At 57.7% G+C, this 25,950-nt stretch overlaps 1 protein-coding gene across 3 annotated transcripts; it reads left to right on the plus strand.

Moving 5' to 3' along the window:
- Window positions 1–331: 331 nt before the first annotated feature.
- LOC113892144 (NADH-cytochrome b5 reductase 3) lies at window positions 332–25,140 on the plus strand. Of its 3 annotated transcripts, none has more exons than XM_027540601.1 (9): window positions 332–447; window positions 9,870–10,001; window positions 13,419–13,491; window positions 13,860–13,966; window positions 16,108–16,237; window positions 16,688–16,771; window positions 16,974–17,059; window positions 20,456–20,555; window positions 24,001–25,140. In XM_027540601.1, exons 1-9 carry the CDS (start codon window positions 427–429, stop codon window positions 24,171–24,173), a joined length of 906 nt encoding a protein of 301 aa, XP_027396402.1. In that variant the 5' UTR covers window positions 332–426; the 3' UTR covers window positions 24,174–25,140. The 3 variants fall into 3 exon arrangements, with proteins under 3 accessions (XP_027396402.1, XP_027396404.1, XP_027396403.1); XM_027540603.1 differs by lacking the exon at window positions 332–447 and adding an exon at window positions 2,339–2,466; XM_027540602.1 differs by lacking the exon at window positions 332–447 and adding an exon at window positions 2,629–2,742.
- The last annotated feature ends 810 nt before the right edge of the window (window positions 25,141–25,950 follow it).

Raw genomic sequence — 25,950 nt, forward strand, 5'->3', positions numbered from 1 at the left:
TCAGACCAAGCGGGGGCCTCCTCCTGCCAGCCTGGGAAGCCACAGAGTTTCCGGATTTTATTTTAGAGCCCAACAGTGGGGGGGGACGGGGGCGGGGGGCGCCATCTTCTCCCCTTAGGGGACGGCCAACGAGGCCCAGAGACGCCAGCGTCCCACTGAAGGCCACACAGCCGGTCGGTGGGTGGGCTTTGGGGCGGGGGGCGGTAGCCAACAGCGCCGGCGGCCACGCGTTCCGCCGGCCCCTCTCCGGGTACCTTCTGGCGGCTGACGGAAGCGGGCGGGGCGGGGCCTGGAGGCCGGCCTCCCGCCCCCCGCGCGCCGCCACTGGGCCGGGCTCGGCGCGCCCCTCCTCCCGGCTGACGCGGCCGCGGGCGGGCCCGGAGCGCGGCGGTGTCGGCGGCGGAGCGAGCGCAGCGCGGCGCCAACATGGGGGCCCAGCTGAGCACGGTAGGCGGGGAGCGCGGCGCCGGCCGCCGCGGGCCGGGGGGCATCGCTGCGGACCGGAGCCGCGGGCGCCGGGCCTCCATCTCGGGCAGCGCCGACTGCGGCCGGCCTCGGGGGCGGGGCGGGGGGGCCCGGCTCGGACGTGGGACGCAGGACCCCACCCGGCCCCGCCCTGCCCGCCGCGCCCCGGCCGTCCCCTGGCGGCCGTGACTCAGGCACCGGGCTCCTGCCCTCCGGCCCGGCCCTCCCGGCCGAGGGGCGTCGCCCGGAGCCGGGGTTAGGGTGGCGGGGGTGGCCGAGCCTTCCGGGGGAGCCCCGCCCCTCTGCCCGGCCCAGGAGTGCGGGTGTGCGCGCCAGGGATGGGCGAGTGCAGGGTGGGGGCGGTGAAGGAGACTGGTGACCCCGCGTGTGAGTTCATGCGTGTGAACACGTGTGAAGTGTGAACGGGCGCTTCTGTGCGAGTGTGAGATGTGTGTGTGACCGGGGTGTGGGTGTGACGTGTGTGCATGTGCAACCGTGCGTTTAGGGGTGTGTTTAGGTTTTAGGGACGGTGAGTGAGTGTGCAGCTGTGCGGGAGTGTGAACAGGTGCGTACCTGCGAGTGTGTGCGTGTGGAGTGGGTGTGTGTGTGTGCACACGTGCAATGTTGCTGGATCATGGAGTGTTTTTTTTTTTAACCACCCACCACCCCTGAGCCCTGTTCTGGGCTGCATGCTGGGCTCTAGTTTCTTTTAACCCATGAAACTGGCGAGGCCCCATTTTACAGACGAAGAAGATGCCGCCGGGGCCTTGGCCACCTGCCCGGCTGGCCGAGTCTGAACTCCAGGGCCGCAAAGTCCACTGTCACACTGGCATGTGGCCGGCCCAGGGCCGCCTCCTTTGGGCTTCCTCAGAAGCCGCAGTGGGGGTGGGTGGCCTGTGTTTCCCCTCCAGGCTGTGGCCAGGTCCGCCCCCCACACTCTGGTCCCTGGGGCCCGCTGGGGTCCTCTGGGAGCAGGAGGCCCAGAGCCTCTTGCCTGGCCTCCTCCCCGCCTCGCCCTCCGGCTCTCTGTGGCCCCCCCCCTTGGGTAGGAGGCAGAAAGCCCCTGGCCTGGCCACTTTGCTCTGGGTGAGCGGCCCAGCCTGGGACTCAGGGCCCTTCAGACCGAGGGGCAGCTTTACTCAGGGCAAGCCTGGGGGCATCGCCCCAGCTCCGTGGAACGTCCTGACCGTGTTCCCAGAAATTGTCTTCCTTCCTTACCGCTCAGCCTTCTACCCCCCAGGCCAGACACCCCCCACCCCTTGCTGTTTTCCCACAGGGCTCCTCACCTTCTAGCCATCCACGTTGCCTGGATTTGTCTCTGTGTCCCTTCGATGAGCTTCCCTGGTGGCTCAGACAGTAAAGAATCCACCTGCAATGCAGGAGACCTGGGTTCCATCCCTGGGTCCGGAAGATCCTCTGGAGGAGGGAATGGCAACCCACTCCAGTCTTCTGGCCTGGAGAATCCCATGGACAGAGAAGCCTGGTGGGCTGCAGTCCACGGGGTCGCACAGAGTCAGACACGACTGAGTGACTAAGCACGCACCCTGGGATGTGGCTGCTCAGTATTTTTACTGAGTAGCCAAGGACCCCCTGTAGCCCCTCCGTGAGGGACAGAGCCCCATCTGAGCGTCAGGAGACCTGTCCCAACTCCTGGGCCTCCTCTGTCCAAGGGGTGGTGGATGGTCCCTTCCTCGTGGGCCCTGCTGGGGTCCCCGCTTGGCCCAGAATACCCGGAGCAGACCCCAGCCCTGCCTCCGGGCACAGAGGCTCCACGCAGTCTGCCGGAGGCCCGCTCGGGCTTGGGGCGCCAGACTTTTTATCTGGGACGTGCAGGCCCTGCAAGAGGCCTCCTCCCACTCACGGAAGAGGGGTTAGCTCTGGACTCTGCCAGCCACCGGTGGGTACACGCTGGGGGGTTTAGCCGGCCGGCCCCAACCCTGATTCCCCTGCCCCCAGCACAGATGTGAGCGCTCAGTGGATCCGGACAGGCCGCCACCACAGGTAGAGTCCAAGGCTTTCTCCTGCTCCCAGCAGCCCTGTGCCTAGTCTGTGGTCCCAAACCCCCTGCCCCTGGGCAGCAGGGCTGGGTCTCCCTTGCAGAGGGCGGATCGGCTCTGCACCTGCCCCTCCTCCTGGGTTCCCTTCACCCCAAGCCTCGGGCCAGGAGCCCTTCGCTGCAGGACTTCCTCTGCACCCTCCCACTTCCTGAGAAGGGGGCTATGAGGGAGGTGGACGCTCAGATCCCAGCCGGATAGCTGGCGGGCAGGCAGCAGGCAGGTAAGCCTCAGCACAGGGGGCTGGCACCTGGGGAGGAACATGCCTGCCAGGTGGAGGTCCTGGCAGGTCCCTTTGCCCGCTGAGACCTGACCTGGGTAGAGAGGATGGCAGGGTCCCAGGGTCGGGGGGGAGGAGGGGGTGGAATTCCAGGGGGTGAGCAGCTGGCAGGGTGCCGCATGGGGTGGCAGGGCTACCCCGCCTCTCTGCTCTGTTGGGCAGGCTGGGGGCTCCCTGGAGACACCCTGGTGCCCCATTTTCCTCTCCCCATCCTATGTTATCAGAGGCAGGGAAAGGCAGGTGGGTTCCGTCGGGGGCAGAGTGTAACCTTTGAGGCACCAGGTCAAGGCCTGGGAGGCAGCTGTCCCCTAGCCCCCGGGGTGGCCGGGGGGAGGTGGTGTGTGTATATGCGTGTGCGCACATGTGTGTGCAGTGCACTGAGGAGCTGGGGTGGGGCCTTAGCCTCGTCCATCCTGTTTACTCTGCCCACTGTTTGCAAGGGTGGCAGGGCGTCCCAACCCCTTGTGGGTCTGGTAAAGCCTCCAGTTTCCCAGAGACAAAGTTTGACCTTTCCACTGCACTCTTTTCTCTGCCAACTGTGCCCACTGGGCTTTGTGTCCTGAAGGACCAACTGACAGTGAGAGTCTGCCCACAGCTGCCACTTGGAAAGGAATTTGTGCAAAGCCCACCCCTGCTCTCTTGAGTGGCCACACTGTCCACGGGGGCAGAGTTGTGGTCGCGGGGCTCAGTGCGCAGACCGAACTGGCTGCCAGTTCTCACCCTGCCTCAGTGTCCTCACTGAAGTAGGGTGGCCGTAGTGCCCGCGTGCTGGGCTCGAGGACCTGTGCTCACGCGGAGCAGCCGGGCAGAGGGACTGGAGGAAAGGCCGCTTATGTTTACCCATCAGTCCCAGGCCAGCTCCTTCCAGCAGCGGCTCCAGCCCCATGTCTGGGAGGCAGGTGTGTCCGCCAGGAATTCAGGATCCACCCATCTGGCCAATGCCTGGTGGAGGGCCGATTCCTGCCCTCCCCCTGGGGGCATCTGGTCTCTTGTCCTGGTTACTGAAACATTCGTATAAAGTAAGAGAAGTCAGAGAGACTGTGGGGTAGCCGCTGGTGCTTGTCCCCATGTGAATTAATCCACAGATATTTACCAAGTCTCTGCTCTGACTGCTGGAGATGAGACACCAGGGCCCTCGCCTCTCTGTGTCTGCCATTCTGCATTGTGATCGCGCGTGGGGAGCTGGCCCAGGCGTGTGAGCCCCAGGCTGGCATCCAGGGCATACGGAGCTGGTGCCTGGAATGTGCAAGTTCTGTGCGAGGGCCAAGGTCAGTGTTGAGGGCTCGCCTTCAGAGCTGTTGACGAATGAGCCTTTTTCACGGCTCAGCACCTACCCTGGGTTGGCATTTGGGGCAGGTGAAAGATTGGAGGAGAGAGACAGGGGATCCGGAGCGCAGACTCTACTCTGGGCCTTGCCAAGCCAATGAGGAAGGCAGCTGGCCCGTCACCCACGGCTGAGGGTCAGTGAGGAAACGCAGAGGAAGGTGCTTTGCAGACTGCACATCGAACTGCAGGTCAGGGGTGTATGTGAGTCGCTCAGTCGTGTCTGACTCTTTGTGACCCCATGGTCTGTAGCCCGCCAGGCTCCTCTGGTCCATGGAATTCTATAGGCAAGAATACTGGAGTGGGTTGCCATTTCCTTCTCCAGGGATCTTCCCAAACCAGGGATCGAACCCGGGTCCCCTGCATCACTGGCAGATCCTTTACCTGCCAGCCAGGGGTCTTAGTTATCAAACCTGGCTGTACATGCACTGAAACAGCTGTGCTGGGAGGAAGGAAAACTCCAGGGAGCACAGCTCCACTTGGCTCTTAATGTCATTTAAGTTTATTTCCAGGGCTGCCGACAATAGTGATTTCCTGCAAATGTAACTTGGCTCAATTTTTTTCCTAAACAATGTTCCCGGTGGATATGCCTTCCCTGATAGACGTGGAAGGGGCCTGGAGCAGAGGAATCATCAGAGTGCCCCACCCTCATCCCCAGGGAGTTGGCAGAGGGCAATGGGGGCTCTGGAAGTCTGCTAAGGGCTTGATTAGCCAGGGAGGGGCCTGGCAGGTGAGATTTGAGGTTTGAGCTGGGCTCTTGGAAGCTAAATAGGAAAGGAATGTGCTGGTTGGATGAGGGAAGGGTGTGCAGAGGCCTGAAGCAAAAAAGACTGGTGACAGGATGGTAGGGACCTTGAGCGTAGGCAGTGGGGAGCCACGTGGTGGGTGTTTGGGGGACGGGGGGAGCGGCCTGTTGCTTTGGGCTGCTGGGCCCTGGCTGCGGGAGGTGGGAGATGGGATTTCGGTGGAGCCGGGGATTTGGGCTGTGGGCTCCAGGGCATCTGTCTTGGGAGGCACCTCCAGAAGAACCAGACTACACAGGACTGGGTTTCATGGCAGTGAGCAAGTCACTTAACCTGTCTGAAAAATGGGGACAGCAGTCTCACTCGTTTTGAGTGTGGTCCCTTGAGGACAGACTTTGCTTATCCTTGACTGGATGATAGTCACGGTGCTGCAGCCTGGGACTGAAGTGAGGATTAGCTCAGAGGATTCACCGCCCACTCGTGGAGCAGTGCCAGCTCGGGGCCATGTGTGCGCATGGCCTTTTCCAGCCTTGATGCCCTCCCCGGCCTTAGGTGGGACCTTCCTGAGGAAGGTGCAGCCTGGAGAGGTGAAGATCCTCTCCTGAAGTCCTGAGCTGGGTCTCAGCCCCGGGTCTCCTGACCCTGGAGTCCTGGGCTGCCAGCGGGCCTTTTTTCAATATTTATTTTATTCATTTACTTATTTGGCTGTGTCTGGTCTTAGCTGTGGCACATGGGATCTAGTTCCCCGACCAGGGATTGAACCTGGACCCCCAGCGTTGGGAGCGAGGAGTCTTAGCCACTGGACCGCCAGGGAAGTCCCCCCAATGGGCCCTAAATAAAATTCAGGGTGGGAGAAATAGCACATGGTGGTCGGGACATGGTAGGTGGTAGGTAAATGAGCAGGAGACCAGAGACCCTTTGTGAGGTCTGTGCAGGCCAGGGGTTGGGGGGTGTGTGCTGGGGTGTGTGCTGGGGCCAGCTCCCTCGGGCCTTCCCTTTACACCCACTGATACAGACCAGGGGCCCCGTGGGATGAGGCCTTGGTTGCACGCAGCCTGGAGGCCTTGTCTGCCGGAGAGGCACGAGGCACTGTCGATGGTGTTCTGAGCCCCACAAAAGGCCTGTAACCAAAGCTGCAGCTGGGCAACTTGAAGCTGCTGGGCCGGTTTGAGGGGCAGGGCCAGGCCTGGTGTGGAATCCTGGTGCCTGTGTTCTTGCTTCGCTTGTGGTGGGGGCCCCATGAGGGTGGTAGAGAAAGCTCCTGTGTGTGTGTGTGTGTGTGTGTGTGTGTGTGTGTGCGTGCACACACGCACATGTGCCCACACTCCCCAGGTTATAGTCTGTGACCTCAGCCCCCTACCTCATCTCATGTCCCAGCTCCCCTGGGTGGTAGGCCAGTCAGTGGCCCTGACCTTCTTTCCATAGATAAGAACACCAAGGCTCAGAGAGGCCTCAGGTACTGGCAGGGCTTCCAGGAAGGGAGGGAGCATTGAGACTGGGCCTAGAGAGGGGAAGATCTTGTCAAGAGGTCTGCAGAGGAAGCAGAGAGGCCTCCCTGCAGGCAAGGAACTTGGCTCTGAGCTTCCTGGCAGCCAAGGAAAAGGGGGAACTTGCGTGGAAGAATATGCACGGTTGTCTACCGTGAGAACCAAGCTCAGGGAGGTACCCTAGGGAGGCTGAGTGAACAAGCTCTGAGACCGTTTCCTTGAGAACCAGTGTTTGGGGAGAACTTTGGGTTCTTGACCTCGCTGTTTGAACTGCTAGTGTGGACTGCCTTCTTCACTTTTAATTTTGAAATAATTTCAACCTTCCAGTAAGTTTGGAAGAGTGCATAAAAGAGCCCTTATATACTCTTCACCAAAATATACCAGATGTTAACATTGGTTGTATTTATCTTATTATTGTATGTGTGTATTTGTAACCGATTGAGAGTAAATGACATTATGTTAATTCTTTGCTTCTAAATACTTGTGTCTGTCTCTTAAGAACAAGGACTTGCTTTTGCATAACTGCAAGATGGTGATCAAATCGGAAACATACAGTGCTATTGTCTAATCCATGGGCCTTAATGCATGTTCTGCCAGTTGTCTCAGGATTGTCCTTTACAGCTGTGTTCTCTTCCCCCCTGGCCCAGAATCAAATTCAAAACTGCCCATTGCATTTTTTCTGCAGTTTTTCTGTCCCTTTGGCCTCTGTACAGTAAGTCTCCTCCATACGAACCTTGTCCCTATTCCTCAGGGGAAGTGGCGGTTTTCCCAGCGACTCAGAACACAGAAACACAGGGGTATAGAGTTCATCCCTTACCCACGAACCTGCAAGTTGCAGACTTTCAAAGATGCGAACGTGTGTTCCATCCGCGTGAGGCGTGAATGAGAACACACTGTCTTGCTCGCCCTCCGTCTCCTCTGCTGGCGGTGCTTCAGCTCCACCGTTTCCCACCTCTTCTCCCGCCTCCAGTCCGTGACTCTTCTTGTCGGTTGACTCAGTGCCAGGCCCTGTGTGCCAGCTGTTGTACTGGAATACTGTATTTATCAAGGTGCTCTCCTGTAAGATTTTAAGTGTTGTCTTTATTTTTTGTTTGTGTATCATTTGTGTGAGAAGTATTATAAGCCCAGTACAGTACCGTACAACATAGCCGATTGTGTGAGCTGGGTGCCTGTGTCAGACTTTCGAACAAATTAGACTTCACAAAAGCGCTCACGGGACGGAACTTGTTCGTCGGTAGGGGACTTCCCTGTCTTTATTTCATCTGACTGCATATAAATTGTCACAAACTAGGTGGCACAAAGCAATGGAAATTCCTTCTCCCACACTCTGGAGGCCTGAAGTCTGAAATCGGGGTACTGGCAGGGCACGCTCTGGAGGTCGAGGGGAGGGTCCTTTGCTCTTTCATGCAGCCCTCTCCCCTGAATCTTCTCTCTCTGAGAAGGACGCTTGTCATGGGATTTGGGGCCTGCTGGCAGAATCCAAGAGGATCTCAAGTCCAGGTTTTTTCCTCCCGGTTAATTTATTTCAGCAGCACTGGGTCTTCATGCTGTGAGAGCTTTCTCTTGTCGCGGCGAGCGGGGGCTACTCTTCGCTAGGGTGCCCGGTTTCTCACGCGGCGGCTTCTCTCGTTGTGGAGACGGGCTCTTGGGGTGTGTGTTTCCATAGTTGTGGTGCGGGGACTCCAGGAGGTGCAGCTTGTGGGCTCTACGGTGCAGGCTCAGTATTTGTGGCGTTTGGGCTTTCCCTACCCTGCGACATGTGGGATCTTAGTTCCCCGACCAGGGATTGAACCCCTGTCCCCTGCATCGGCAGGCGGATTCTCATCCACTGTACCACCAGGGAAGTCTTCCTTGGTTTAACTACAGCTGCAAAACCCCTTTTTCCATCCCCACGATCTGGGTGGACAGGTCTTTTGGGGGCCACCCTGCAACCCACCAGAGCCTCCTTTAATCTGGAACCCGTTCCTCAGCCTTCGTTTCTCGTGGCCTTGATATTTTTGAAGAGTCGTGCCAGTGGTCTCAGAGGACGGCCCCTCGGTGTTTCCTCGTGTTGGAGGTGGGTCCCAAAGAAGGCACGGGGCAGTGCCGGCCCCTCTCGCTCCATGTCAGGCGTTGTCTGGTGAGCCTGGCCCCTTTCCTATGCTGCTCGCTGGTCAGGGTGGGGTCTGCCAGGTTCTCTACTGCAGGGTTGGTCTGAGTGGTCTTGAGGCTGTTCTTGTCTTCTCCTTGGGTCTCGCTCGTGGTCTAGTTTGTGGAAGCTGCCCAGGACGCGACTTCCAGATGGCCCAGGGTAGCCGCTGCACCCATGTACGCGCCCAGTGAGGTCACAGGCCTGCTGGGGGACAGCCTGGGTTAGCCGCTTTCCATGGCTGAGTTCCGTCTTGACAACCAGGAAGTGTGTTTTCTGATCCCCATTTCACCGACAGAAGCAGGGCAGAGAGGCTCAGTGGTTTTGCTTCCCAGGGACAAACACAGCTAGAAAGAGCAGCAGGCTAGTTGTCTGTCTTTGCAAGGATGTCCTCCCCAGGTAAAACCTAAGCAGTTTTATCTGCCCATGTGATTTGAGTTTTCTCTGTCTTCAAAGTATCCAGACCACCTCTCAGGGTCTTTGTGAGGCTGAGAGCACGGGGCAGGGGTGCAGGGGGCTGGCGAGGAAGAGCCCCTTAGAGCCACATAGCAGGTTGAGCGTGATGTTGAGGGCGAGGACTGATGTTATAAGAGCGTGGCTGGGGAGGCAGGTGGACTAAGGCTTGAATTCCAGCCCCCCACCTGCCAGCTGTGTGCCTTTGGGTGAGTTGCTTCGCCTCCCTGAGCCGTTCCCTTGTCTGTAAAGCGGCAGTGACGTCAGCACCTTCTTCAGGGTCGTCGTGAGGTTAACCCCCGTGTGGGGCTCGGCACGGTGCAGAGAGCTTCGGGGGACCTTGCAGATCACCTTTGTCCAGTTCAGTTCAGAGGAGGGGAAAGGACTCGACCAGGGTCACCCAGCCAGCAAGGAGCAGAGCTTCCCAGCGTCCAGCTCAGTGCCCTGGCTGCCCCTCACACCTGAAAGCAGAACCCCAGGGCTCAGGGGTTTGTCTGTAGAGAGCTAGGACTTGACATCACTTAATGCAGGGAGATTGACTCAAGGAGGGAGGAAGGGAGCACAGATACACAGTACTCAAGGTTAAGCACAGGTGCTTGGGAACTTTGTTCTGAGCTTCCTGGCAGCCATAGTGAAAAGGGGCTACATGCTCAGTTTCATAGCTTTCTTTGTCCCTGTTCCTCAGGGGAAATGGAGCTTTTCCAGTGACGTAGTAACACCCTGATGGGTTTCATGAGTTTGAGTTTTGTATTAATAGCGTCTCCCAGCTGGCACCAAGATGGAACCAGGGTGGGGATGGTGACGAAGTGGGGAGAGGGTGTTCCTGGCAGAGGAGTGGTCCAGAGCTGTGGACCAACTGGTGTGTTTGGGGGAAGGGCAGGGGGCAGACCCTCCCCAGGGCCAAGCTGACCTCTTGGGTCTGCCCTGTCGTTTCAGTTGGGCCACGTGGTCCTCTCCCCAGTCTGGTTCCTGTACAGCCTGATCATGAAGCTGTTCCAGCGCTCCACCCCGGCCATCACGCTCGAGAATCCAGACATCAAGTACCCGCTGCGGCTGATTGACAAGGAGGTCAGTGCAGGGCCTGAGGGGTCCTGGGGCACGGGCACCTCTCTCTCCTTCTCGGCATCAGAGCATTTCATGGGCATCTACTGTGTACTTAGGGCATGGACCCTCATGAAGTAGATCCTATTATTTGCCCATTTTACAGATGGGGAAAGTGAGGTGATGTCCATTTCTAAGGTCTTCCCAGGTGGAGCTAGTGGTAAAGAACCTGCCTGCCAATATAGGAGACATAAGAGATGTGGGTTCAGTCCCCTGGAGGAGGTCCTGGCATCCGACTCCAGTATTCTTGCTTGGAGAATCCCATGGACAGAGAAACCTGGCGGGCTGCAGTCCATGGAGTCACAAAGAGTCGGACATGACTGAAGCAACTTGGCATGCATGCATGCATATCCATTTCTAAGGCTACCAGTAAATTACTGAGGGATTTGAACCCTCAGAGCAGGTTCTCTGAGCCACACTTACTATCCCACAGAAAATCAGAGTAGGAGGGATGCTGTAAGGATTTTTGGGTCCAGATACCCATTTAACAGATGTGAAAACAGAGGGCAAGAGAGGGTTAACTCGGGTCACATTGTGAGTTAGGGATTGGGTTAGGACTCAGGCCTAGGCCTCGTGGTCATCCAAGGTGCTGCATCCCAGGGCCCCTTCCTTAAAGACAAGGTCTCCTCCTCTCTCCTTCCCTCACTCCCAGGCCCACCCACTCAGGGCCCCTAGAGTCCTGATTCCCTGCATGTTCCCGTGATCTCGACTGTGGCTGGGTCGGGCAGGCTCACTCCTGCCCTTCCCCTCTTGCCCTTCCCCCCTTTTTCAAACCTCCGATCGTAGTTTTGATTTAAAACCATCCTCTCCCCATCTTTGCCCAGACGCCCACCCTGTAGGGCCGCCTCCCTCCTCACCATCAAAGCCTCCCCCATGCTATTTCTGGCCACAGGCAGCTGCCTCAGAAGGGGTGTGGCAGGGAGGAACTGAGTCATGGGGCAGAGAAAGCCAGTCACCTGCTGCAAGCCTGAATCCCAGGCTCTGGTCTGTGCCCCGGGCTCCATGTTAGAGCTGGAGCGCCTGTGACCGTAATTGTACCAGGAGTTCTTCTTAGAAGTCGAAAACAAGAAAGAGGCCAAAAAAAAAAAAAAGACCACTTCCCAGATGAGACCAGACTTATCCTTTCAATATATCCTGTACAGTTTCTTCCTACTAAAATGAAATCACAACGTTTTGAATCCTTTTCCTTTCATAAAGTTCTTTTTCCTTGTTTTTTTTTTACCACGTGGCTTGTGGGATCTTAGTTCCCGGACCAGGGATCGAACCCCAGCCACGGCAGTGAAAACCCAGAATTCTAACCCCTAGGCCACCAGGGAACGCCCTTGTTACTGTTCTTTAATTCCAGAAGTAATGTATGATTTACATGTGCTCACTGTAAAAATTGTACTTTTGTAAAAACACATATTTATATGTGCCCTGTTCTCAAGGTGTGAATGTTCCCCTTCCCTGCACCATGACCCCTGTGCAAGAGGGTCCCATTCATGGGTCATCACGAGCCTTTCCTGGTGTCACATTGGTTACGTACATGACGTGTGGACGTTCAGATGTGTGTATACTTAGTTTCTCTAATAACCTGATATTTTTACCTGGCTGTACAACATGGACTTCCCTGGTGGCTCAGACAGTAAAGAATCCGCCTGCAATGCAGGAGATGCAGGTTTGATCGCTGGGTCGGGAAGATCCCCTGGAGGAGGAAATGGCAACCCACTCCAGTATTCTTGCCTGGAGAATCCCCATGGACAGAGGAGCCTGGTGGGCTACAGTGCAGAGTCAGACGCGACTGAGCGACTAACGCTTTCACTTTCACACACAGCACAGACGCCTTTTCATGTCTAACCCAAAGCTGATTCATTCTGATTGACAGCTCTCTGGTATTTTGTCACAGGGATGTCCGCAGTGGACCCTCCAGGCCCCTTTGATTGAGCAGGTGGCGAGTGTCCTAGCAGTTACCCTCCCCCATTGTAGCCTCCTGGTGGCTTTGCAGGGTCAGCAGGTGGGCTTGCTCTGGCTACTTGCTATGGCACAAGGCAGGGTCCCAGCTGCCCGCCCTTCCCCTCTCCGAACGGGACTGGACCAGGTGCTGGGCAGGGTCGCCCTGAGCCCTTAGAGTCTCCTGCTCAGCTTGTCATGGCCAGCGGCTTCCTGGAAGCAGCGGCGTGCCACGCCCTCTCAGACGTTAGCCTGGTGACTCTTGCTGTCCTGGGCTAGAGGCTGTCGAACACAGTAGTCATCAGGGTCTTTGCCTCATTTCTGCTCTTCCTCCAAAAACGTCTGGCATGTGGATTTCTGACCTCGAACCCTAGGACTGCTTGATAATCCTGGAATCCACTTGCAGGAGGCCTTGGGCCTCTGTTTGCAGCTGGACTGTGGGGCAGAGAGACCCACCGGCCTCCAACAAGCCCTGCATCCTGAGTGGAGGCTGGGTGCCGTCTTTCCTGAGGTCCAGGCCTCCTGCCCCAGCTCGCTCACTCCAGTGATGCTCTGGCCCTTTGGAGGTCTCTTGACCCTCCCTGGGTGGTGGCACCGTCCCACTGGGCCTTGCCTCCTGTGAGCACGAGCACAAGTGCTGGGCTGCTGGCTGCCTGTCTTTCCAGTGGCCCCTCCACAGCCACCGCCCTGCAGCGCCTGGTGCAGGGGAGACCCCCAGGGGCCTTCTGGAGCCCAGTCAGAAGGACCGGGTTCACGTCCTAGCTCTGACACTGTGGGACACTTGCCTCCCTGGCCTCTGTTAAGACCAGCCCCCATCCTCAGCCCAGCCTTGGTCCTAAGCCGCCTCTGCCCCGCCCTGGAGCGGAAATGGCCTTTGCCCGTTGACCATGCCCTGGGTGCGCATGGCCATGTCCACCTCCCAGGCAGTGAGGCTGCCATGCCTCCTGCCCTGTGTAGCCCTGTCACAGTCATGCCATCCTGCCTTTTGGGGGCTTTTAGTTTAGTGGCTTCTAGAACCCCTCTCTCAAGTCCCAGCCCCAAGACTCACAGGAGCCTTGTCTCAGCCCTCCCCACTCTGTGGTCAGCCTCCAGGCTCTTCCTGCCACCCCAGGACAGGACACATCTCAAGCTATGGCAGAGGTGGTTCCTTCCCTCCTGCCCCTGGAAGCCCTGGAATTTTCTGGGCCATTTGGCAGCCTCCTTTTGGGATCTGGAGCTTGCTTCCTGCCCCAGCCACCTTGCTCTGTGGCCCTGGGCGGGTCACTGCCCTTCTCTGGGCCAACAAGAACAGAACACGTGCAGTGTGTGGCTTACCTCTGTGCCCTCACATACACACGTGTGTGCAGGGCATGTGCCACTTGTCAGTGTCATCTCTGGTGCTGGGGCAGGGTGGGGGCTCTGGGTCCTGTGGCCCCTCTGCCCTGGGTGTCGTCCAGCAGCTCAGCCTCCTTGCAGGTCATCAGCCATGACACGCGGCGGTTCCGCTTTGCACTGCCGTCGCCTGAGCACATCCTGGGCCTCCCTGTCGGTGAGTACAGCCCCGGCCCAGCCCACACGGAGCCAGCGCTGGGAAAGGGAGGTGGGGGGGCGGGGGAGTTTACATCTCAGTGAGAGCAGGGAGGGCTTCAAGGAGGAGGTATCAGCCATCCCAGGCCTTCGAGGATGAGTGTCACAGTGAGAGGGCAGAATGCTCCAGTGTCCCTGGCAGTGGCCCCAGCACGAGCAAAGGCAGAGAGCTGGGATGTGATGGAAGTCCCTGGGGTGGGGGGCGGTGAAGGGTACAGCAGGAGCCGGGGTCTGTTCAGGCTGTGGTGGGACGCAGGGAAGTGGGTTGACAAGATCCAGGGGACGCTGCGGGATGGTCCCGGGCCCAGACTCACCCCCGCCATCCTGCAGGCCAGCACATCTACCTCTCGGCTCGAATCGATGGGAACCTGGTTATTCGGCCCTACACGCCCGTCTCCAGCGATGACGACAAGGGCTTTGTGGACCTGGTCATCAAGGTGAGGCCTTGGGGCCACAGCTGGGTGGGGCGGGGGTGACCACATCGCAGCCCAGGCCTCCCCGGGGCCCACGTGCCCCAGAATCTGGCCTCTGAAGGCCCTGTGCTCTCTGAGCCTGGTCTCGGAGTGAGGGGCACCCTGTGGTTCTTAGCACAAGCCGAGCATGGGGGTCTCAGCAGAGGGCAGGGGGTGGGATTCAGGCTCAGTGTCTTCAAACCAGGACAGATGGTCTGCCGGAGAGGAAGCAGGCAGGCCCACCAGCTCAGGCAGGGCCCGTCTTCCACTCGCAGACGGGGGAGGCCCGGGGAGCTGGGCGCCCGCTCACCCTTGAGAAGCACCCCACAGGCCCTCTGGGGGTGCAGTGTGGGGCTCATGGGTCCTTGTGTGGGCACTGGGGTGAGGGGCTCTCTGGGATCCCCCACCAGTCAGGGGGTGGGTGCACCCCACGGGGAAGACAGAGCCATTAGAAGCAACAGACCAGAGAGACACAGACAAGCCAGAAAGGATCTTAAAAAACAAGACGCTGGGCAGAAGGAGAAGTGACACTCTAACCCAGTACATTTTTGTGAAAATTAGAAACACAGGCTTTACAGCAGTGAGTCACTTTCTCTGATTACACACCCAAAAAGTGGGAACCTGCCAGAGCTGGTGGTGGGTGTGGGGTGTTAGACACCTTCCCCAGTCAAGGCCCAAACCACAACCCCCAGCCACAGCCACCCTGGCTCAGCATCCCCCTGGGGACCAGGCTTACTGTCCCAATGCTGCTGTGCGGGCCCCAGGCCCCCTCACTGGACCCCAGGATGGGGGATGGGGCAGAAACAGACCCCCGCTGGGCCGCAGCTTCAGCCCCGGGGGTTTCAGGGTCCCGGGCTGGGCGCTGGGTCTGTGAGGGCAGGAAGGGAGCTGGCCTGGCAGTCCTGGCTCTGGCCTGGGTCCCTTCTTTGCTCAGTGTCACTCAGGCCACACGCTGGGTGCCCAGCCCATCCGGCCTTGGGAGCCTGTTTTTGGCTGGAGAGTGGACACTGAACAGGTGGGCACACGCAGGTCAGTGTTTGTTCTGGGGACAGACACTGGAGCTGGGGCGGGGTGGTGACAGCTGTGCCCCCCACCTCGTCCCTCTGAGCAGGCAACTGTGAGGCGAGTAGGTGGAGATGGAGGGAGAGGACCCTCCCAGTGCAGAGGCCCTGGGGCCAGGAGGAGGCTTGAGGACTTGAGGGCCGAGAAGGGGAGAAGTCAGTGGGGCTGGGCAGAGCCTTGGAGGCCCTGCAGGGAGGGGCGCTTTGTCCAGAAGGAACGGGAAGGTGGTGAGGGTTCATGCATCTCTTCTTGCTGAACTCACCCCAGCCGGATGTGGAGGAGGTGTTGGGGCGGGGGGATTCAAGTAGAGGATGAAACGCTCACGAGGACCAGGTCCTTCCTGGCTTGGAGACCTCGTGGCCCCCTTGGTTCACCCTGGCTAAAGGTCAGAGCGCTGGCCTGGCACAGAGTGAGCTCTGCCCACTCTCCTCCCCGGCCCCAGACACACAGACATGTCGGCTGTCTTGCAGCCACGAGTTCTCCCCTCCACACCCCAGAGGCTCCAAGCCCTGTGAGGCCCCTGGCCTTGGCACACCCTGCCCTGCCCCCTCTCTGCCCACTCCTGCTTGCCCTTCAAGGCCCAGCACAGATGCCGCTCTGTCCTGGAGCTCCTCCTCTGTCTGCCCGTCTCTTTTTCGAGGGTTGTAGCTGCATCCCTTTTTCCCAAAGCTGAAATCCCAAAGGGCACAGAAAAGGGAGTTGTTCCAAGAGTGATGTTTTCATGGCAGCACAAAGCAGAAAGAACTGAACAGCCACCAGCAGGGCCCGCACTGGGCTGACAGCCGTGGGAATCTCCTGCCGGGAGGGGTCACAGACACGGGTCTTGGCAGAACATTACACTTCAGGCCCTCGGGTCGGCTGCCGTGGACACCAGGCTGGTGCTTTGCCCTCCAAGGGGACGTTACGGGGAAGGCAGGCCCCCGGGGGGGACGGGGCACAGACAGGTAAGTTCTGACGGGTGGGAGGAGCCCCGAGTGAGCAGGCCGCACGCAGCCGCAGAAGATCCCGGAGCTCACCCTGGCAGCCTGGGAACGGGGGCTGAGGATGGTGCGTGTGTCTCTCAGGTTTACTTCAAAGACACCCATCCCAAGTTTCCCGCTGGAGGGAAGATGTCCCAGTACCTGGAAAGCATGAAGATTGGCGACACCATTGAGTTCCGGGGCCCCAACGGGCTGCTGGTCTACCAGGGCAAAGGTGACCTGGGCTGGACTCCCCAGGGGCCCGGCGGGTGCGGAGGATGTTGGTACAGGTCCCGCCCCTGCTGCTGCCTGGAAGGGTGACTCCTGTAGGGCAGGCCACCTCCTCTCCGGGGCCTCATTTCCCCAGCTGTTAGGGATCAAGGTGGCCGGTGCAGGGGTTGTAGATCAGCCTTGGGGGGCACATCCAGCCCACAGAGTAGCTCTGTCAGGCTGAAAGCAAACCAGGGGAGGGCTGAGCTGGGGCCCTGTTTCTCCAGCCTCCTGCTGCTCTTGGCATTTGAGCTGGCCCTAGTCCCCCCGCTTCCCATCCCCTTCACCTGACTGGCTGGGGGGGTAAGGTGGTCGCCACACCCAAACCCTTGAGATGGGGCAGGATCTCCAGCCCGTCTGACCCCCAAGCATGGTGTGTTTGAGAACTGGGTCTCACCCCGTCTGCTCTCCCCAGGAAAGTTTGCCATCCGTCCAGACAAGAAGTCCGACCCTGTCATCAAGACGGTGAAATCTGTGGGCATGATTGCAGGAGGAACGGGTATGTGGACCTAGATCCCTGCCTGAGTCCCTGGTGGGCGGAGTTGTTGAGTCGGGGGCAGGGTGTGGGACACCACACAGGTTACGAGCGCCCGGGAGCTGCATGAGGTCAGGGTTGTCCTGGCACCTCCCCGGGCATCTGCCTGGTGCTGTATGTATGCAGCAGGCACTCACACAGCGTGTGGGGGTGGCTCATTTTGCAGGCATCACCCCAATGCTTCAGGTGATCCGCGCCATCATGAAGGACCCTGATGACCACACCGTGTGCCACCTGCTCTTTGCCAACCAGGTCAGTGGGTGGTCCTTAGGTCTGTATGCCCGAGGGTAGGGTGCTGGGTAGGCACTGCTCAGGGGTCTGCAAGGCACTGTGGAGATGCTCACGATGGCTGGAAGGTGTGTTGAGTGTTTTGTGCACAGCAGCCTTGCAGCAGCTGGTGAGGTTGGGCAGAGCTAGAGCGTCTGACCCGAGCAGGGCTGCTTGGTTGGGGGGGTAAGGCCCCTGGAGCACCCCCACACCGAGACTGGCTCCCCTGGCCGCTTCCTCGGCACCTCAGCACTCTCTCTACCGCACGTGGAATTTGGGACCCACCAGGGACGTGGGAAGAGCCTGAGGGTGCATCTGCACAGATGAGGTGCAGAGGACGCACCCGCACGAGGTCCCTGAGCTGGGGGTGTTGGGATCGGGTTTGGACCTGGGCTGTCTGGCTCCCGAGCACATGTCCTCCTCCCCACGCCTGCCGCTTGCCTGCCCACCCTGGCCTGCTGTGTGGCCTTGGACAGGTCATTCTCCCTCTCTGGGCTTCCCTGTCTCCCTGAGGAATGAGCCGATAAAGCCCGGTCATCACGAGGATCTCTCCAGGCTCAGCGTTTCATGACTGAATATGTGGATTTTGTAGTGAGGCCCCTTTGTGGGGAGGCTCAGACGGGACACCCCTTGCCTGTGTGGGGGCGCGTGCACCAGGCCCCCCACACCTCTCAGATACGGTTCAGGTCAGCCTGCCCTGGGTCCGTCTGGCCCAGGCTCTGCCCCGTCCATCTGCGAGGACGCTGAGCCCAGAGGGGAAAGGTTGGCCTGATGTCCCTGGACTCCCACACAGCTGCAGAAAACTGCCCTGAGGTCAACCAGCGCGGCCTTGACCAGGCCCAGGGGTGGGTGGACAGAGCCAGAAACGCCAGGCTGGCCGGTGGGGTGAGCGGGTGGGCTGCACTCGGCTTGGTGGTGCTGGGCAGTCTCCGTGGAGGCCTTCCGTCACCTGAAACGGCGTCATTTTGCCCGTCGGTGGGGGCAGTGGCTTCCGTCATCTGTTTCTGTATTTAGTCAGTGTGGTGTCACAAGTCACGTAGCCTCTGAAAGTTCCACTCCACGCTTGTGAGGGAGCGAGAGTGAAAAAAGTGCAAAAAAAAAAAAAATGTATTGTGTGAAAATTGTTCTGACCTCAGGGTCCCGCTGGAGGGTCTCAGGGACCCTGGGGTCCGCAGGGAACCCCACAGGGGGAACCACGGCTTTGCTCCAGTCGGGCTGTTGCCTCTCCCTCCTTCCCCATGTGCCGTGCATGCTTGGCTTGGACGGGGGCCGCAGCTGCTTCAATTCCCCATCTGCAGTGTAGGGTAACGGGGGCCCACCTCTCAGGACCCGTGTGAGGACTGAGGTGGCCTGGGACAGGAGCGCTTAACATCGCAGATGCGTGCGTTCTTCCTGGAGGCACCGGGTGGCCGGGAGTGGAGGCCGGTGGGGACCCAGGACGAGGAGGGAAGCCCCGCTTTCAGAAGGGCGTCAGGGAGACAATAAACAGCAGGGCAGCCTGGTTCTTGGGCAGGGAGACTGATGTTCTGAAGGCATCGGTTCTTCAGAAAGTAATACTCAGAAGTCCTAGTAGGATCATTTTTTTCCTTTTATGATATGACAAAATGATGCACTGTGGCCTGGAAGACAAAGTATACATGGGCAGCCAAGAAAATTTTGAAAAAGAAGAGAGACAAGGAAGAATACTAAGAAGTGTCAGTGATGAAAATAGCGTGGCTCTGGAGCCGCACGTGAGACCTGGGTTTACTGGACTAGCTGTGTTTCTGGGTAACACAGCGGGAAGTCTGGACTGTGCTGGAACATGCTAGATATGTGGCTGTTTACACTGAGGCTAGTTAAGATGAAATAAAATGAAAAGCTCCCTTTCCCAGTCTCACTAGGCACATGTTGTTGGTTCCATAGTCTCCTGTGACCAGTGGTTAGTTTCCCTCTTGGATAACACAGATCTAGAACATTCCCATCATTATAGAAGGCTCGGTTGAACAGCCCTAACCTAGAAGCAGACCTGAGTGTAAATGAGACTCTATATCTGATGCAGGTGACATGTCAAACCTGAGGAGATGAAAAGGAGTGTTGGGTTAGTTGCTGTGCACTTGGGAAAAGTGAAGTAGGTCCATACCTTACCTTATAGAAAAATGAAGTATGGGTTAAGGATATATGTGTGAAAAAGTGAAGCTTTAAAAGTAGAGGGCGAGCCTTTTTAAATACAAGAAGTATTACTGAATGAGTGAACAAAGATGGTCAGGCTAAGCAAGACACTGGAGGAGAGCCCGTCAAAGACTGATGGAGTCATCTGCTTAAAAATGAAAAGCTCCTCTGGGGAAAAAGTTGGCAAAGAGTCGGACACGACTGAGCGACTGAACTGAACTGAACTGATAAATAAGGTAGAAAGATAAACAACTGAGGATGAGACACATAATGTATCATCAATAAAAATATCCTTCATATAAAAAGTTTTTACAAACTAGTAAGAAAAAAATATGAGCAGACCAGTGACAAGCTTACTAATAATAAAAGATAAAACACAAGCTTTATTTTCCATCAATCTGATTGGCAAAGGGTAAATGAGTATTACCTAGTCCTGGTAGAGGTGTAGAGGGGTGAGTACCCCAGGACTCCCTGCTGGCGTGTGTGTTGGTTGTAACCTACGTGGGGAATAAAGCAGCGGCTTGTATTGAAGGCCCTAACTATGTGGAGTTGTCTGCCCTGGACTCCACTTCCTCAAGTTGATCCTAAGGAATTGACAGGGCGCTGAGGGTGGTCAGAGAGGTGTTCACAAAGGAGGATGTTCAGAGGATTTCCATGCCTCTCGTTGCCTGCCTGTCCCAGCGGGGGGCTCAGGAGAGGTCAGTGAGCGGGTGACCTTTGCTGGTTGACGGTGCTCTTTGTCCCTAGTTTCACAACAGTCCTATGAGTCAGTCGTGCCCTCACTGACCGGAGGAGCCAGATCTGAGTGACCTGCAAACATTCCAGGCAAATCTATGCTTAGGAATGGAAAGAGGGAACGTTTCTGGAGTAGATTGCTAACACTCCCTGGGGGTCTAGGAAGACTTCCTGGAGGAGGTGAAACAAGCTGAACTCTACAGGGTCGCGTGGGGCTGGCTGAGTGAAGTCAGCAGGGTGAAGGTGGGGAGCTGCACGCCAAGCAGAGGGATTGGCGTGGGCAAGGTTGCGGGTTGTGTGATGTGGGGAGCTGCATCTATATTCCCTAAATTATGGACCTATTGATACATCCTGAGATGCCAGAGCATAAAAAGACTCGGACTTGCCCTGGAAGCTTTGCCAAGCGTGTGGCCCACGGGTGGGCGGGATGACCAGGGTCTCCAAGGGCAGTCCCTGTCGCTGTCCCTCCTGACCACTGGGCCCTGTCCGCTCCCCCAGACCGAGAAGGACATCCTGCTGCGGCCCGAGCTGGAGGAACTGAGGAACGAGCACTCTGCGCGCTTCAAGCTCTGGTACACGGTGGACAAAGCCCCTGAAGGTGAGTGTGCCTGGGTGGGTGGGCACGCTGGCCCATGCGTGCCTGTGCTGCAAGCCCTCTGCCAGGTGGAGCCTTCTGTCCACGAGGTCTCCCTTGGTCCAGCTCACGGTGGTCCTGTGAGAGGAGGGCAGTGAGGAAAGAGGGATCAGAGAGGGGAGGTAAGTGCCCCACAGTGCACAGCGAGAAAAGCCCAGAGCTGGGACTTGAACTCTTGTCCGCCTCTTATGGAGCCCTAGGCCTACCCCTGCCTGCACTGCTGGACATAGAAGACCGGCGTTCTCCCCTCGAGCTGGGGCCAGTGCTGGGGGCGACGGGTGATCGTTTCCACAGTGCAGTCACCAGCCCTGGGGGTCGGGCTGCACTGATGTACAGTTCCCTTCACTCTGCCTGTCCAGGTGTTTGGGCTGTTTGCCAAGGACTCATAGGAGGCAGGGACTGAAGGCTGCCCCAAAACTCGAAACAAGGCTGTCCTCTGGGAGCTAGACCCTGCTCCAGTCTCCTGCCAGCAAAAGGCCTGGCCGCACTGTTAGTTGGAGAAGGGCATGGCAACCCACTCCAGTATTCTTACCTGGAGAATCCCATGGACCGAGGAGCCTTGCCTGGGCTACAGTCCATGGGGTCGCAAAGAGTCAACAGAAAAAGACACGACTGAAGTGACTTAGCATGCATAGCATGCATGCAAGCACTGTCGTGGACACCGCCCTCTGGTGGTGGCACCTGGCAATGCCGAGACCAAAGTGCCTCCTCCTAGGAACTGTTTTAAGAGGAACCAAGTAACATGGCCCAGGAAGAGATACAGTTAGGTAGTTTTCTGGTATTTTACAGTTACGTTTATTATTACCCTGACCACGATTCGAGAGTAGCTGGAGGACTGCTGTACCATCAGGTATAAACTGGAAAAGGCCGATGTTGAACAAGAACAGGGTACCAGGCCAGCGTGGTGATTGTGGAGCTAGAGGGGCTGAGGGAGGGGCCCGCTGACCACGTTTCCGCCACAGTCTCTTTCAGCATACACACAAGAGAAATACTTGCCTAAAAAAAAATCTTGTAAAACAGATGTATCTTATACACCTGTACATTTCATATACTAGCAAATAGGGTTTAATCCCATGAAGTTTTTTACAAAGTACTTGGAGATCCGTTAATAAAATGTGATCTACCTGCCTATGTCCTGCCCCATTCCAGGGGGATTTTAGGCAGCTTATAGAGACTTATGGAGTGAGTCAGAGTGAAAGAAAAACACGGGCAGGCCCATAAAATAGAATCTAGAGTGAGGTTTGTACAGGAGCGTGGGCTGTGGTGCACCCTCCCAGCAGCCAATGTGAAAGGGGAGGTGTGGTCAGTGACTAAGCACAGTGCCGGTGAGGTAGAATATACCCCACTGCTCAGCACAGAGGAGGCTTCCTCATCCAGGACCAGCTGAGACCGACTTATCCCCCTCCCTCAGGGGACACCCCCCGTCCCTCCACCACCCCACCCCCGCCGTGGAGTGTACAGGGCATGACACAGGGAGCAGTGTCCATTTAGACAAGATCCCTCGGTGACCTCCGCGTGACCTTGGACTTCCGCAGCTGCGTTTCTATTGGTGTCAAAGGCTTTAGTGAGGTTCTTCCAAATTGTGAAGGACAGAGAGAAGCCAGATAATTGGGTGTTTGGAGCCAGAGGGACTCAGGGTGCAGGCCTGGTGGAGCCCTGCTCGTCTGATAGATGCAGTGATGCTCTGTCTGCTGCTCACGCTGCCGCGTGGCCCTCAGTTTACTGTTTCACCGGAGCAAAGCCAGAGGGCTGGCCTGGGTAAGCCCCCCACTCACTGGCCGGGGCTCAGGCTGGCCTGGGGTCAGGCGCCCACCATGGGATCAGGAGGTGGTTGATGGTAGCTTTTCAGAGGGGAGGGAGCAGGCAGCGGGTGGTGGGCATCAGGCAAGTCCCTCTGTTTGTCCCTCCGGGGCTGAGATCCTGCTGAGCTGCTCGGCACGGGTCATTTGAGAGCCTAGCATGTGCCCTCAGTCCCTAAGCAGTGTTTGTCCCGACTGACCGTTGAAGAACTGCGGAGCAAGGTGAGCTTCAGACCGGGTTGCTTCTCACGCGTCTGCAAAAGGGAGTCACGTTGTTGGGCAGTACAGGTGATGGGGGCAAGGAGCCATGTGCCAGGACTGGCTGGTCCCCATCCCTGAGCAGCCCCCATCAGCGGGTCAGTCCTGAGGGTCCATGTGGGACTAGAGTCCTGCCAGCCCCGGGGCGTCAGGTTCTCACCATGGGCACCTGCAGTCACTGGGAGGAATAAAAGGCAGCTCTGGATCTCAGGTGAAACCTGGAGACACAACTGCGCGTGTGCATGTGCAAGACAGGGAGGCAAGCAGGACTTTGAGGAGGCTGCTGTTTTGAGGATCCTGCATCTGGAACCTCGGCCTGTGTCCTGGCCTCACTGTTTTCTGGCTCATTTCAGTTCAGTTGCTCAGTCGTGTCCGACTCTTTGTGACCCCATGGACTGCAGCACGCCAGGCCTCCCTGTCCATCACCAGCTCCCGGAGTTTACTCAAACTCATGTCCATTGAGTCAGTGATGCCATCCAACCATCTCATCCTCTGTCGTCCCCTTCTCCTCCTGCCTTCAATCTTTCCCAGCATCAGGGTCTTTTCCAGTGTGTCAGTTCTTCACATCAGGTGGCCAAAGTACTGGAGTTTCAGCTTTAGCATCAGTCCTTCCAAAGAATATTCAGGACTGATTTCCTTTAGGATGGACTGGTTGGATCTGCTTGCAGTCCAAGAGACTCTCAAGAGTTTCCTCCAACACCACAATTCAAAAGCATCTAATGCTTATTTGGGACACATTCCTTTGTTCATTATTTATTGAGCAACTACTCTGTGCTCGGCTGTCTAGGCACTGGGACTACAGCTGTGGACTAGAGATGGCTCCTTGTGGGCCAGCGCCCCATGGAGGGAAGAGTCAGGCAGTAGGCACGGGGCTGGTAGGTAGCAAGAAGAGGGGTGGGGGGTAGGCAGCATCACCCTGACCAGCCTGGCACTGAGCACTGGCTGGGGGGCCTCTGGGACCTGGGGTTAATGTCCCAGCCCTGTCCATGCCTCACTGTGTGACCTGAGACAATTCTGGGTCCTCTGGGCCTCAGTTTCCACACCTGTAAAATGGCATCAGTAAGCCCCGCCCTGTCCATCCACGAGGGTCACACAAGAGGCCAGTAGAAGTGAAAGGCTTTGCAAACTGTAAAGTATGGTTAGGGAACCTTGACAGGCTTGCATTTGTGAGCCAGGTGAGCCAGGCAAGGGGGCAGGGGATCAGAGCCAAGGTCTGCTCCATTCTTCCGTGTTTGTTGAAAGAAAGGAGGAATTCACAGGCACAGCAGCTTCGTCATAGAGGAGGGGGCGGTGGGCAGTTGGTGGTCAGTCACACGGCCACCCTCAGGCTCACCTGGTCTCCCGTCCTGCAGCCTGGGACTACAGCCAGGGCTTCGTGAACGAGGAGATGATCCGGGACCACCTGCCGCCCCCAGAGGAGGAACCGCTGGTGCTGATGTGTGGACCCCCACCCATGATCCAGTACGCCTGCCTGCCCAACCTGGACCGCGTGGGCCACCCCAAGGAGCGCTGCTTCGCCTTCTGATGGACGGGCCCTGCTGCCCGCTTTCACTGTACCCTGGCCACACCCACCCCTCCTGCCGCTGTTCATTAACACCACCCGCCCCACATCTCCAGCTGCGGCCGGGTTCAGCCTGGCCTGCCCGTGCCTGGGAGGTCACCCCGCTGGGCTGGCCCCTGAGGGGCCCCTTTGGGAGCAGGTGTCTGTTACAGGTGGGCTGCTGTTGGCCACCTTTAAGACAGATTCCTGTCTAGGCCTCGCCGGAGATGTTCCTTCCCTCTCCGCCCCCTCCAGCATACACACTACTGGGTGGAGGCTGCCAGCACCATGCTCCCCAACCTCCCCAGAGCATCCCACACCCTGGAAATTAGCAGAAATGTACAGGCAACCCTTAGCTACAGGCCGCAGGCCCTCACCCCAGCTGCAGACCATCGCCTGCCGCCCCTGCCTGCTTCAGGGCCACGGCCAGGCTTCCACAGCTGACACTACATGGTAGCTGACACCAGTAAGTTCCCATGGCAGGGGCTGCTGGGGTGAGAGGTTGGCCAAACCACCCAGAGCCCAGCAGGTCCAGTCAGCAGGGAGGTGGGCTTGTCCCTGGGGCTGGTGTGGGAGGAGGGGGCTGGCCGAGGGCCCTTCCAGCTGGCACATGGGCTCTCCCAAAGCTTCAGCAAAAACACCCAAACATTCGGGCAGCTTTGGAAGTTCCAAGCAGTCCACCTCCCATCGACTGCCTTAGCGTCCCGGGCAGCCAGCCCTGATGGCAGAGCTGAGATGGTGTGCGTTTTATTCATCCGTCCCAGAGCACCCGTGCTGCCCCTGCCCCAGGTCAGGGAGATTTCGAGTAGAGCCCCTTGTTGGAAGGACATTCACAGTGGCCTCGACGTTGCCTTAGACACAGCGTGTTAGCCTCTTGCATATCGGCTTTTTCAGAGTCATTTATGAGCAAACAACATTGAAGTAAAACTTTGCTAGTTTGAACCCTTTGGAACTCCTGGAGGCTCTGTGACCTGCGTTGTTGGGGCAGGAGGGGGAAAGGGGCTGTGCAAGACCTGGCATTTATTTCTGAGGTTTGTTTGGGGAACTCCCTGGCTGTTCTTCCACTCCGTGCTTCCACTGCAGGGGGCACGGGTTCTGTTCCTGGTCAGGGAACTAAGATCCCACAGGTTCTGCAGCACGGCCAAAGAAAAAAAGAGAAAATTTGTGGAGAGTACAGAAAAATAGACACAGGAAAAGAAATAGTCACAGGAAAAGATATATATATGCAGTAAAAATAAAAACTATACCCAGGAAAATAGTGGACATCCAGAGGCAAACACTTAAAACTGAGATGAAACCACACGGTCCGCTGTGCGGCCGCAGCTCGCCTTAATGGCAGGTATGCTTTCCCTCTGTGGTTAGAAACGCCATAAGCCTGATGGATCATGGCTTTTTATGTAGCAGATCCCTGCTGTTGGACAGTAAGGCTGTCTCCAGTTTGCAGATTTTGTAAATCACAGTGGCTATCTTCAGCCTCCTCTCTGGTGGTTTCTTTTAGGATAGATTCCTGGAAAACAGTGTGGCCCCTGGGAGTTAAGCATCCCTCACACCCAGTCTTGCACAGATCATCTCTGCTGTGTCAGAAGGTGTGCCCAGTCCTAACTTCAGACAACCCCATGTGACCCAGTCTTTTCCACTGTATGCTCTCTGGACACCCTGAAAGAAGTAGGAAGAAGTTAGTAGCCCCCCTCTCCCACAGAGAGACTGAGGCTGAGGGCAGTGAGTGGTTTTCAGGGTGTGTGTGGGGGGGCTGCCCCAAGGT

This window comes from Bos indicus x Bos taurus, chromosome 5 (assembly GCF_003369695.1).
Source record: "Bos indicus x Bos taurus breed Angus x Brahman F1 hybrid chromosome 5, Bos_hybrid_MaternalHap_v2.0, whole genome shotgun sequence".
NCBI lineage: Eukaryota > Metazoa > Chordata > Mammalia > Artiodactyla > Bovidae > Bos > Bos indicus x Bos taurus.

Excerpts from the sequence above, each read along its gene's own strand:
- LOC113892144 (XM_027540601.1), top strand. The coding sequence starts at position 427 with ATGGGGGCCCAGCTGAGCACG. Across the intron at positions 13,492-13,859 it reads CATCCTGGGCCTCCCTGTCG|GCCAGCACATCTACCTCTCG; the intron begins GTGAGTACAGCC and ends GCCATCCTGCAG. Across the intron at positions 17,060-20,455 it reads ACCTGCTCTTTGCCAACCAG|ACCGAGAAGGACATCCTGCT; the intron begins GTCAGTGGGTGG and ends CCGCTCCCCCAG.